Below are 13,783 nucleotides of genomic sequence, written 5' to 3'. Positions count from 1 at the left end.
GTATATGGTGAATTAGAACATTTTGTGTGGTATATGGCGAATTTCGAAGAAACTCAGTGGTATATCATGAAATATCCATTTATATTACCTACGTGGCTCTGTTTTTTTTTATTATTATTTTTTTTATTTTTTACTTACAACACTTTTAAAACAATACATGTTAATGTACTTTTTGACTTGTTATTTATTGAAATTGAAATAATTTGTCAAGATCGTTACGACACTAAGAACTTAGATGAACGATACAAACAACAATGAACAAAACAATGTTTGATAATGTAAACTAAGTAAAAAGACACAAAGATTTAAGGAGGTTCACCCAATGATGGCTACGTCCTCCGTCGTGTGTAGTTTTTGTTTATATTATATCAATGGAGTACAAAATACTTTTACGAATAAAGTATTACAATTGTGTAAGAGATAAGAAACAAATGGCTACGTGTTTGGCTTAGGGGTTGTGTTTGATGTATCTAGAGTGAGTATGAGAGCTCAATATATATAGTACCAAGTACATTAATGTCAATTGCTCACTGAATACATGATTAATATTGAATAATGAATGATATGAAATAACTCCATGAACTCCAAAGGTCGAAAAATAGCATCTTAGGCACATTAGAGGATTCGCTCGACCAAACAGAGAGCTCGCTCGGTCGAGCGAGCTACAGACACCTTCTGGATGCATTCTGTCTGACCGCTCGACCAACCAAGAAAACTCACTCGATCGAGCGGCTCGGTCAAGCGACCATTAGGCTTCCTCTGTCAGAATTCTGTTCGAGCAAGCATCTATCAAAGCCCTTTGCACTTCTTCATTAATCATCATTAACACCAATAATTCCCATGAATACTCTTCTATAATAAATCACACTTAAACACTACAATGTTAACAATTTAATCTCCCACATTATCATACCCATTGGATTCCAAACCCAAGAGTCATACATGAATGTACTCATCAAATGTGCACTCAAGTCATATAATTCATAACAAAAATAATATTAAGATGTATTTAATAATATTCCACGTGACTATATTTTTCTTAAACTTTATTAATAAGCAAAGTTAAAGTTAAACTGTCATAAGTATAGTATTTTTTTAATGGAATATTCATTATATATATAAATATATATGTACATCTACTTGAAAGTTTAAACACTCAATAATAATCATTTTGCCACTATTAAGCATCCACAAAAGAGAATGGCATCGTATCCCATCTAGTCTTTTGCCATGTCTTAAGCCAAGACTTTCAGTAAAAATCTCAATGGACATGTATTAAAATGTGAAGTTTGAGCAAGACTCTAGGGAAGGAGAGTGGAGGATGCTTTATATATATATATATATTGGTGATATCTGTCTTAACATTCCTTTATTTGATGGATTCAGTGGAGGAGGATTTCACGAAGGATTAATTTTTTTTCTTTCAACTAAGAATTTTTTAGCCTAACTACGAATAAAAAAACAAACTCATCCGTTTATCTATATGTTTTTCTATTTCAAATCATTTAGTGCCATTTTATTTTGACATGGAGACTAATAAATTATGTATAATAGTTTAAAGACTTACTCGCAACATATAAAATACGCTTGAATGATAAACAATGTCAAAAACCATAATGTACTCCCTCTGTTTCTTTTTGTTCTTTCCATTTGCTTTTTGCACAATTTTCAATATAAAATTTAAAATCTTAATATTTATAAATATACATAATAAAAAATTATAAAAAATACATAATTAAAATTTATAAATTAGGACGAATCTAACCAAATCTCTCATAGATATATTTTATTTTCTAAATATGTGTCAAAAACAATAATTAAAATTTCTCTCCCCTTAAGGTGAAATATTCTAAATGAGAAGAACAATGGTGAATGAAATATTCTAAATGAAAAGAACAATAATGAATGAAATATTCTAAATGAGAAGAACATTGGTGAACAAAAAGAGTAATATATCTCGTGATGGAGGAAGTATACATTCACTTCACTGGTATTTAATACCAACAATGAAACCAACCATAATCTTGGAGCACTAATAGTAGAGGAGTTTATTCGAATTATCAGGTCAATTTTGAATCAGATGTTTCGGATTGATTTAAAATCGAATTTTGTATCTACATTGAATTTTACATTATTAAATTTATTTTAAAGTCAAATTATATCGGATTTAATTTCAAAGTCAAGTAAATATCAGATTTTCGAGTTTATTTTGAATACCTTACCAGTAGTTCATGGTATTGATTTTGTTGAAATAAATGAAATTAGCGGAAATCAAAATCAGCCAATTGGATAACGCATGGATACGATGGTAATCTAAAGAGACGCATTCCCGCCTTCCATTCTCCACATAAAATGTACTCTTATCTCAGAGTATCAATCATGCTTCTCTTTTGGCTCCATTTCCATCTCCATCTCTCTCTTTCTCTCTCCTCAAAAAAATGGCGTCACTCTCTCTCTCCATCCTCTCAACTCTCCCTTCACTTTCTCTTTCTTCTTCCGCCATTGTTAATAACTCTGCTACTTCCACCAGATATTCATATTCTCCTCTCCAAAGTACAATTCGCTGTAATAGTACTACTAATAAAGTGGAACCAGATGAGGATGGATTTCGACGAAGGGATTTCCTTAACTGCGTTACATTGTCGGCTGGACTCGTGAGTCAATTTTCTCGTCTTTATAACCTATTGTGCACATTTTCTGTAATTTTCTTGTAATGTAATAAATAATTATGCTTTAATTTTGCATTTTTGCTCCATATTTTCTTGATGATTTTAGTATATTCTGTCTTTTTCACTGCTATTAGGAATATTATGTTTTCCAGAAATTGTTTTGTCTGTAGTTCTGTACCATTTAGATTTTTTATTGAGAGGATGGTCCTTAATTATAGAAAGGAACGGATGACCGATGACGGCTACTGAATATTGATTGTGGGACTGATAAGCCGAACTAGGGGGTGCCGGGTCGGCCGTGCCCCCTCAATTTTTCAATTTTGACTTCTATATAATAGGAGTAGCTATAAGGAATTTTTTTCAATTTTGGCACTAGGATAATTATAATTTGGTTTTTTATCTTCACCCTAAACCAATGGCGGATCTAAAACTCAAAATTAGGGATAACACCAATGTATTAAAGTAAATTAATACAAAAATTCGGTAGAGTTTTTTTTTTAAATTTTTTATTTTTAATGAACAACCAAAAATTTTATATTACTCCAAAATCCAAATTGACTTGTAATTTAAGTATTACAACTTACAACGAGATTAAAGATTGACTTAGTAAAATACTTCATCCGTTCTGATATACTTGTTGCTTTACGGTTATTGACCCTATTCATCGGCCAAGCTTATTTTATATATTACGGTTTCTATATAAGAAAAAATATATGCAAGTGAGATCTTGTTTGAAACGTTTGATCGCAAACTTTCATAAAATAAACTTTTTATAATTTTTAGATGCGCATATTTTAATATATAAATAATTAAAATAATTTATTGAATTGCCAAGTTATATGTAACAAATATAGTGAAATGGAGGAAGTACAAGGTAACAAAAAAATTACTTATTTAAAAAAGATCATGGGTAGCCTATGCTACCCATTGTTACAATGTATGTCTGCCAATGCCCTCAACTTAAGTTTTGGCTTCGCCAATCGCCATGTGACATGATAATGCTGATAACACCTGGGTCTTTTTTTTTTTTTTTTTTTTCTTTGAAAGATAGAGATTTTATTACTTCCAAAGAACTTGTTACAACCTAAAGCTATAACAAGACACTTCCCTATCACACCAAGGGAAGCACAACACAAGGCACGGCCAACACAAAAACAACCCAAATCAGAAGAACTACAAAGAAGCTAATTAATTGACAAAATACACTTATGAGCATCATCTAATCTGGCTGCAACATTAAAAATGATCAAATTTGCAAGCTGCTCCGCTGACCTTTGAACGCCCCCAAAAATTTTGAAATTCCTCTGGCACCAAACATTGTATATCATCTCAGTCCAGCACATAATGACGATATGAGCCTTAACATTCTTTCTCTTGCTAACTCTGCACATATATTCAATCTCATTAGCAAAAGAGTTTTGCCAACGAATGCCTGTGAAGAAACGACTTATGTGAACTCGGACCTCCTTGGTATACTTACACCCATGAAAAAGATGGTCTCTATGTTCATCTTCTACCTTACATAGACTGCAAATAGCATTGCACTCTACACCCCGCTTCCTTAACCTGTCGACAGTAGGGAGTCTATTCTGAATAGCCTGCCACATACAAATTTGGCTTCTAGGAGTTGGTTTACTCCCTAGCTCCAAAAGATCCTGATAAGCTTGAGAGATGCTAAATTTACCACCCTTGACTTTGTTGTCAACATTATCATATTCGGCACTAAATTTCTGTTCTCCAAAATCTTTCTTAACATCTAGGACACCGTACTAGGAATAGAGTAATGAAACACGTCCACACCCTTCAAATAGTAGTCATTCACCCATTCATACATTCATGCATAATTGCTTTTTAATGTGTTGTTTGGTTGGAATATAATTCTCCCGGATGTTCCATTTGTTTTATGTTACTATTCATCAGTTAATTTGTATTTTATTTTCAATGTATAAGTTAAAACACGGTCAAGTGAGATCATTAAAGGAGGGAGCTTTGAGCTTGATAGTGTGAGATCAAGCATTGTAAGAGGTTCATTGATATATTGTTGAATCCTTAATGAAATATAATCCCATTTGAGAGGGAGGTGTCTAAGACACTGTTTATGTTGTTGTGTGTGTTTTGTTCATCAAAGCATTGATCTTTTTACTTGTGTGTGTCCATACTATATTTTTCTAACTTCTACACCTCTTCTCATCATTGAGGGTCCGAGATCCTCTACTTTTAAATGTAAAAGTATGTATGTTATCCATAAGTAGGGGTAAACACTTGCTTCCCCTTGCTACAACGTAGCACTACAATGAATCCTTATATTAATTAAATAATGACATATGTACACACTAGATCGGAATGGAGTCGACATGAACCCATGCTGCCCTTACATCCGAAGGTGTACCTCATGTTATTTGGCAAAACCCTTGTATCTCTTATAAGGCGTGCTTAGTTCTGTGTGCCAATGTTCAAGCTCTGGCTTTCTTTATGATCTTTACTCTTGAATAGTAATGTCTACTTGTTAATCACTGAGTCTCAAAATGGTTCTTGCAAAGTGGAATTTTAAATTGATGACGCTGCTTCCCTGCTTTAACGCTACCCCAACGAGACTCCTATCTAGGGCGGTTGCATATTTAGGAATTGGAAGAGGGATAGTGTAAAATGTCACATACACTACTTTTTAAAATGGGTTCACACCTCACCTAATATATTTTGGGACATATATATCAACTTAGTAGTTATAAAACTGCTTCCTAAAAAGAAAAGAAAAATATTTAAACGCATTAATTGACAAAATAACTAATATATAATGGATTTGGAACGTGTACCCTTGCAATACCAAACAAGTTATTCACTAATCCAAAACATGAAGGTTCTACTTAACAACAATTTAAAACTAGTGGAAGTTGAATAACAACATTATAATATCCTAGTGCCATTAAGTGACTTTCATGTAGGCAGAGTTTAGGGGCCGGATTTACGCAGATTTATTACTCTTATTTGTATAACAAAGAGATTTTTTTTTTCGACTGACCCTTCGTTGCAAACATCATCGAAACCAAAGAACTATAGGTTTTTGACCCCATCAATAGACAAAGTTGAATACTTGTATCAATTGACGAGTTTAATAATTCTCTAAGGTTGTTTGACCAACTTATCGAAAATTGACGTGGGATTGTCACTCATAACTTATATGTGTGATTGTTGCTAAGGGGCATGCTTTACAAACTATTACTACTACAACTTTTAGTTCGTTAACAATCTGCTCTGGTTTTGTTGATCTTCTGATGGTTTTTGTATTTAACCCACCCAGCGGTTGCTAAAACATACAGTAACCTGACTTTAAATGCTTTTGTCTGCATATTTGTGCATTAATACTTTTTATAATTTGATGATGATTTTCTGCCAGCATTAATACCTTCACAGGAAGTAATAGCTAGTTCTGGAACATTTTGTGGAGATGCCTATGCCGCTGATCTAATTCAGAGAAGACAGCGCTCTGAGTTCCAATGTAGGTCTCTGATATACGTGTCATTTATTGACTTGATTAGTTTAACGTGCTGAATGTCTTTATTATATTACTTTGCAGCTGATATTAAAGGGATGCTTTACAAAGCCCTAAAGGTATGAACTATGAAGCAATTGTTTTGATCTGTTGTTTATATGAAGTGTAGAAACTTTTTCATTAGATCACTTTCTGCTTTTGTTTTTTATTAATTTTGTTTCTAAATTGGATTAACACATCCTGCTTTTTTAATTTTAGGAAAATCCAGACCTTGTTCCATCCATTCTAACTCTTTCTCTGAATGATATAATGACCTACGACAAGGTGAGATTTCAGAATCCTATGCATTTAATATTGCGTGGCTTGATAAGTTGATATGCATCTCAATTCTTCATTGCTTATAGTAAAGTGATAAATAAATGAGAGATAGATTTCTTCTGCTTAAATTTGTAGGCTACGAAATCTGGAGGTCCAAATGGTTCAATCCGCTTCAGGTACTTTCTGGAAATAGTATTTGGCTATTTACTCAGTCAAAAGTCAAATAAAATGAACTTTCCATGGTGGTAGAAGAGTCTGAGATCAATTTTCAATGATTCTTGATTCTCCTAATTTGGATGTATTTGCATCTGCCACTTATGTGTCTCAGAAGCTTGATAAATAATTGTTAATGCATCAGAAGTTATGGTGTCAAAGTAATATTTCTTCTTTTTTTTTCTAGAGATTACAGTTGCTATCTTCTTTTGAACTTTTTCCTTGAAGCTCAGAGATAAGCAGACCTGAAAACAAAGGGCTTTCAGGTGCTTTGGATCTTTTGGTGGAAGCAAAAAAAGAAATTGATTCATACTCCAAGGGTGGGCCAATTGCTTTTGCCGACCTCATCCAATTTGCAGGTTAGAAATATAGCAGCTACGTATTGTAATAAATTTCTACATATGCATGTGAGTTGTGACCTATGTTGGGCTTTTCATTTTACCTCAAGCACTCATGTTCGATCCTCAATACTTAAACATGGTTAGTATGCCTAGACACTTTATTTTGGGTAAAAATATGGTTTTTCTTAGACAATTAGCAGAGTCAGACTCGTGGACATGTACCTGTGTTGGGTGAGGTCACGAGTCTGAGTAGCATAGTGCATATCTGCCCTTGATTCTTGTTAATGGATAGCATTTTGGCAATTTGTTTTGTTGTAGCTGAATGCTTTGTGTTGTCTATTCCTTAGGCTGATGGATTAAAAAAGCTAAACAATAATGATGGAAAAGTTAAGCGTGAAAACTTCATACGATGAAATAGTTATCCTTCTTAATTTCCTTTACAATAAATAATGCTGCATTTGTCCCGAATAATTGAAACCATACTCTAGCGCACTTATTTATCAAAAAATTTCCTTGATTGTGCTGATGTAGTCAGTGCTGCATTCCACTATACTTAGAAAGGTGACAATCTATTGTGATAGCATAAAATAGAACAGTTTATGTGCATTCTTGGTGCAAGAGACTAACATGAGGGGTAAAATGATGATTTATGCATGTCTACTCTCAAATCTCATGATATGAAAAAGTAGATTTTTATGTTCCTTGCAATTAGGAGTCAACTGGAAGCAACATCTTTGATGGTCTTTGCAATCAGGGGTTAACTGGAAATGACCTCTTTGCTATTACAAGATTAGAGTTGTATACTTCCAATCCACTAGCTCCTGCTAGACGGGAGCCAGTTTAGTGGTATTTGGGCATGTATGTTATGTATGATGAAGCGGCAAAAATGTAAATACCCTGAACATGTTTTGTTTATGAATGCAGCACAGGCAGCTATGAAGAGTACTTTCTTGGCATCTGCTATCCGTAAATGTGGTGGGAATGAAGAGAAAGGAGCTCTATTATATTCTGCGTATGGCTCTAGTGGACAGGTGTGTTGCGTTTTTTTGGAAACTCTTGGACAACTTCAACAGACATGCTTTTTATCCTGGGTGTTTAGAAAAGAAATCCATTAGATGATCAGTTATCACTTGTGCTTTGCATGTGATGCTCAAATTGAACTCCAACAGTGGAGCCTTTTTGACAAGCAATTTGGGAGGACAGATGCCGATGAACCGGATCCAGAAGGGAGAGTTCCCCTATGGGATAAAGCTAGTGTCCAGGAAATGAAGGATAAGTTCAAATATGTGGGATTTGGCCCTCGCCAGGTATCCATTTCTGTTCTCATTGCTTCACTTTTATCCTTGTAAGCTTAAAGTGCACTTTATAAAATGTTGGCTGTAATTTCTACTATCTTTGCAATCTTACATAGCTGCTGCAAACTTTGTGGTGGCATGCTTCCATGCAATCATGAAACCCGGAACTTCGAGAATTTTCAGATACATTTTTTTTTTTACTGATGTGAACTGTGAACTATGGATGGAAAACCAAATATTGGTGGTTTGCATATAGTTCTTGTACCTATGTTCTTCTAGATGGTTCTAAGGAAAGCTTTTTGCTTTCTTTGGTAAATGACGATGGCTAGTAGATGGTAGTTGATTACAGTAGTTGTTTGATCATTTGTGTGTAGTTGATTTGACTAATTGATGTTTGTAACTCTTAATATAAAACTGCGGTACACTTAGCAAATGGCATTTAGGTGATAAACATCAAATGTTGAATATGGGCATGTCACAGCTTATTGTCAAACATTCATGCGGTGATAAAACTAGTAATTTTATCAAACTTTGTATCAAATAATCGATTGTGACCTGACACAATATAATCAACTCTTGAAAAGCTTGCTAAATGGTAATAATTGCACTTTGAAGATATTGGGATAAGCTTTGCCAAACCTTCATTTTGCAAAACACTTAAAATAAATTTGACCACTCAAACTTCCAAAATAACGCAAATAAAGTCTTAGTATAAACAGCCACATTGACAAACACCTCATTGTTTTACATTATTGAGTTTTCGCGAAGCTGCCTGCCTATCTGCTACTGTAAATGACCATTATGATAATCGTTTTTTACAAAGGACGTTGTTTACGAAACATACTCATAAGATGCACAAGTTACAAAGGCCTTGAACGATGCACCTTCAGCACAGGAGACGCATAAAAAATTAATAGGAACGTTATTGAAAAACCATCAATTGCACTTTGTCTGTGTCTTAACCTGCTCCTCTGTGTCACTTGCCCCCAGAGCATCTTGCGCCTATTGTCATTGCCTCAACTCACCTGTTTGAAGTTTCTGCCCAGCACCTCAAGTTATGCTTTGCATGCTTGTTAGAACTAAACTCTCATAATTCTATTCTTGGTTAAGGTGTGCGACTTAACATAGGATATCACTGGCTACCTTTTTCTATGTTTGCAATTTAAGATTGCGTTTCAGTTGATAAAGATCTTGATTGTTGAATTTTCCATATTCATCAAATCCTTAGCAGTGTTGATGATTTTTACTTTATCATCTACGTAAAACACCTAACTGGGGAAAGTGATTGACATTATAGTCTTTTCCTTGGTGCCTTATGTTGCTTTCAGCTGGCTGTCATGTCTGCATTTCTTGGCCCTGATCAACAAGCAACTGAAGATTTGTTGGCTAAAGATCCTGAAGTTGCTCCATGGGTTGATAAATACCAGCGTAGCCGAGAAACAGTTTCTCAGACCGACTATGAGGTGAGTAATATCTTTTACTTTTAGACTAAAAATGAATGATAGTAAACCATGCCACTATTATCTTCTGTAGAAGCAGTTCACTTTGATACAACCAACTCCCATAGATTTATTAGAAGATCACTTGTTTGCTCCCGTTTCTCCCTCTTCCCTCCATAAGCCTTGTATTGGTTCAGTTTCTTTTTATTATTCAATGTTTAGAAATTGGGATGGAGTTTTCCTGAGAGAATGAATTTGCTGATTCCTTTATGAATTCTAAAGCAGTTTTTCTACACTTTAGATTGCACTCTTTTTGTTTGGAATCCTTCATTCTCTTTTGCATGAATTTCCTAGCAATACACTTAAAACTTCCTCTTGCTCTCTTATTAGGTTGACTTGATAACGACTCTTACAAAGCTAAGCTGCTTGGGGCAAAAATTTAATTATGAAGCATATACATATCCCGTCAAAAAGATTGAGTTGAGCAAACTCAAGTTATAAAAAATGTGGGAAAAAAAGGAACTGCAAGTTACTTTTCTGGCTAAATGTCTAATCACAAAAGAGAGATTTGACATAAACGGGAAGACCTCTGCAACAACCTCTTAGTAAGTTCTTGTATGCTAGATGTTTACATATGTGCTTAACCTTGTAAACCTGCATTTATTCCCATTTTTAGCAGTTGCTATCTACAGCTGTACTATTATCATATAAAACACTATTTGTGATTATTAAAATATAATCTCTTAGAAGGTGGTGGTTACTTGTGCAGCATCCGATTCAATGATGCGACTACTTGCATGACTCCTTATTTTTATTTTTTCTTAAGATGTATGCCATTGGGGTGATGTAATGTTGTATATGTTGCAATTGAAATCTCAAAATTTTCCTGGAGAGAATGTTTCATATCTTTCCGAAATTCTTTGTGAAAATATTCTTCTGAGTCAGATTATCTCCCAAGTCTAGACGGTTGATAGCATGCGTTCAATACAAGGAAATGCATAAGAGGAGACATGGATTCAGTGGTTCTCCTCTTAGGACTTGCTCAGGCTCTGCATAGTATATGCATATCCTACTAGGCTACTAGTCATAGTAGTACTGTTATAATACAAGTATACAGCTATAGGAAATAGAACGGTAGTTGTATGTGTTATTCTACTACTAGTATTTAATGATTTCTCAAGTAATTAATCTGATTTTGGCTAATGCATAATTCTTGTTTGTAGCAAATTGAACTGCTAAGTTGTTTTGTTGAGCTTCGTTGTTTTCACATTTACACCCTGTTGAGGCTTATACTCAAGAATGATGGAGGTTTTTGTCACTCACAAATCACAATCTTTATACACATAGTAAATTGACATATAGGATACACCTACTCTATCAAATTCACATCTCTTTTTCTTGCGAGTTAAAATAATGAAGAACTATTGCAAAATTACCAATGGCAATCTTAAAAATTTAGGAATGGGAGTTTATAGTAATCTTTGCTAGGGTAGCAGGTGCATCACAAGCAGGTGGGTTTTGCTTTCCTGTTATGATAGGTTTCACATTTTTACACATAGAGACCGCAGGACCATCTTTGCCACTGTATTTCAAGTCAATGTCTGTGAGCTGTATCTTATCACATGGCACACCACTGCTACAAACCACCTTCACAGCTTCCTTTGTGGCCGATGTACCCCTCACATTCTTGAATCTGATGTCACTAAGCTTCACTTTGGATGGTGTCTACAAACAAATAATTAAGACCAAGACGGAAAAAATCAGTACAAGTTGCTCAATTTAATTTTATTGCTGCTGCTCCTTTCAACTTTGATGGGTGCGCGCAGAGGTAATTTGGAGACCTACGGATGGCTTTAGGAGATTTGTGTAGGGGTGATTCTATGGGTTATTTGAGACTATGATATGCTAATTTCGAACTTTTCTTATCATTAATATATAATTTGTCGGGTTCAGGGCATGAAAGTTGCTAATTTAGATATTTTACCAACTAAATTGACTACCTCTATCATAGCAATTAGCTATACAAGTCTTACCTTTTGTTTGCAATGATTGTAGGGGCAATATTCTTGATCAACAATGATAGGATTCAATACATTTTCAACCTTGATGTCCTCAAAATGTAGGCCAGTCACTTTTCCTGTGTAAGAGTTATGCCATGTCTTTACCCTAACACCATTGTCTGTGTTTTTGAGGACACAACCCTTTACAGTGACACCCTGTACTGGTTCCTCATTAGGGTACCTTCCTAGACTTCCTACACTGATACCATGTCCCGGCCCACAAATAATCTGCTCGATATGGACGTTCTTAGCACCGTCTCCAATGGAAACACAGTCATCCCCTGTGCTAATATGTGCACCTGTTATATTCACTCCATCTGAACGTCCTATGTGAATTCCATCGGTGTTTAGACTTTCTTTTGGTGCTATTGCTGTAATGCTGTTCATTTTTAGTTGTTTGCACCCTAAAATTGCCATGTGAAATAACTTGCTGTTCAGAGAGGTTATGCCGTTAATAGTTGTATTTGTCAAGAAATTGAACCTAAAATTCTGCATTTCCGGAAAAAAAACCATGTTAAAAAAATGAAAACCATCATTTGATTGTAGAATCCTTCATTTTCGGTTTGCTTACATAAGGAAGTTTATCACATTTTCCAGTTTTGGAGCAATCATTTGTTTTCCAGGCTACTTGTCCTTGACCATCAAAAATTCCAGCACCGTTAGGAGCTGTGATAGTCAAACCATCAATACGTTCGATCTTAACCCATGTATCTTCACCCTTAAATTGAGCTGGATCTGCAGGGGCCTTGAAGTTTCCCAAGATTTCTATAGTAACTCTCGACTTGCATGGACCCTCAAGCTTAAGTGCATGTAAGTCATATGTACCTTTAGGAACCAACACTTTGCTTGGAGTTGTCGATGCACAAGCCGCATTCCAAGCAGCCATAAATCCCTAAAAATCAAGAAATGAGAGAAAATTGATGTCATTTCTCATAGTTATAACCGAAAAATCTGGGTACAATGATGTTATGTTCACCCTTCAAGGATTTTATCCATTTACTTACCTTTGTTGGATTAGCTTTAGGCTTCGCTCCATGCTTGGTTATATCAAATACAGAGCCACCACCGGGGGCTGTCTCGGCACCATTAATTGCTACGATAAGCAAATGAAATAGGATGAAAAACATAGGAAGGTTTGGTTTGGGTGCCATTTTTTTCTGTTAGATATAAAGTCTGTCAGAAAAATATTTATTGTTTATTCGTCTTGCTCAGGTCTGTTTATATACATATATTTTTATAATTTCTGAATGCTTAAACGTACCTTAAATCTAAAATTAGTACCTTTATCTAAGATGGGAAAGAGGTTTTCTTTAAGTTCTATAATTATTATATTAATTAGTTGAATCATGTTCATTTTGCTCTCTACGACTGGTCTTTTAAGAGTACCTTTCTCTTTAAACATGATATAAAGTTAAATGCACAGCCAAGAAACAGAAAATGCTCTTTTGCATACTAATAATATACTCCTACAAGCTTTTTATTTCATCAATATTCAGGATGTGATCTTTCTACTTGTAAACTTTTACGTGGACTCTGCTACTGTTTCTTATCATGAGTATTAATATTTTTATACTTATGGTTTTTGAGGAGAAAAAAATAATTGCAACTTTTGTGAAAAGATTAAGTGCTAGACCGAAGCGAAAGAAAGAAAGTTGAGTAAAAGAAGGGTAGTTTAGAAGTAAACAATATGCAATTGGAAGATGATCATTGCAATAAGAAAGCATAAACAATAATACAAAGGATTACGTTGTCCACCCAACTTGGCCTACACCCACACTTAGTTAGAGTTGTATTATTAATGTGTTTAAAAGAAAAAGATTCAAACTTGATAGGAAATACTGTTAGAGTATATAGTATATTATGGTGCCTCAATCATCAGTTTAAACTTTTGGTTGAGTTGGTTTTTTGGCATGCTATCAGAAGTCAACGTGACAAATCACAGTTTTAAATCTCAATTA

At 34.5% G+C, this 13,783-nt stretch overlaps 2 protein-coding genes across 2 annotated transcripts; one reads left to right on the top strand and one right to left on the bottom strand.

Moving 5' to 3' along the window:
* The first annotated feature begins 2,346 nt into the window (after positions 1-2,346).
* Positions 2,347-10,546, top strand: LOC130811263 (thylakoid lumenal 29 kDa protein, chloroplastic). The gene is made up of 10 exons (XM_057677487.1): positions 2,347-2,654; positions 6,081-6,165; positions 6,244-6,278; positions 6,418-6,483; positions 6,613-6,653; positions 6,919-7,049; positions 7,956-8,062; positions 8,201-8,338; positions 9,655-9,789; positions 10,156-10,546. The coding sequence occupies exons 1-10, from the start codon at positions 2,439-2,441 to the stop codon at positions 10,264-10,266; spliced, it is 1,065 nt and encodes a 354-aa protein (XP_057533470.1). The 5' UTR covers positions 2,347-2,438; the 3' UTR covers positions 10,267-10,546.
* Positions 10,547-11,220: 674 nt separating this feature from the next.
* Positions 11,221-12,976, bottom strand: LOC130810918 (probable galacturan 1,4-alpha-galacturonidase SALK6). The gene is made up of 4 exons (XM_057677040.1): positions 12,830-12,976; positions 12,397-12,717; positions 11,799-12,314; positions 11,221-11,490 (listed from the first exon to the last, which is right to left on the bottom strand). Exons 1-4 carry the CDS (start codon positions 12,974-12,976, stop codon positions 11,221-11,223), a joined length of 1,254 nt encoding a protein of 417 aa, XP_057533023.1.
* Between the last annotated feature and the right edge of the window lie 807 nt (positions 12,977-13,783).

The sequence above is a fragment of the Amaranthus tricolor genome, chromosome 4 (assembly GCF_026212465.1).
Source record: "Amaranthus tricolor cultivar Red isolate AtriRed21 chromosome 4, ASM2621246v1, whole genome shotgun sequence".
Classification (NCBI taxonomy): domain Eukaryota; kingdom Viridiplantae; phylum Streptophyta; class Magnoliopsida; order Caryophyllales; family Amaranthaceae; genus Amaranthus; species Amaranthus tricolor.
The sequence above is the reverse complement of the archived record's forward strand: the minus strand, read 5'-3'. Positions and strand labels throughout refer to the sequence as shown.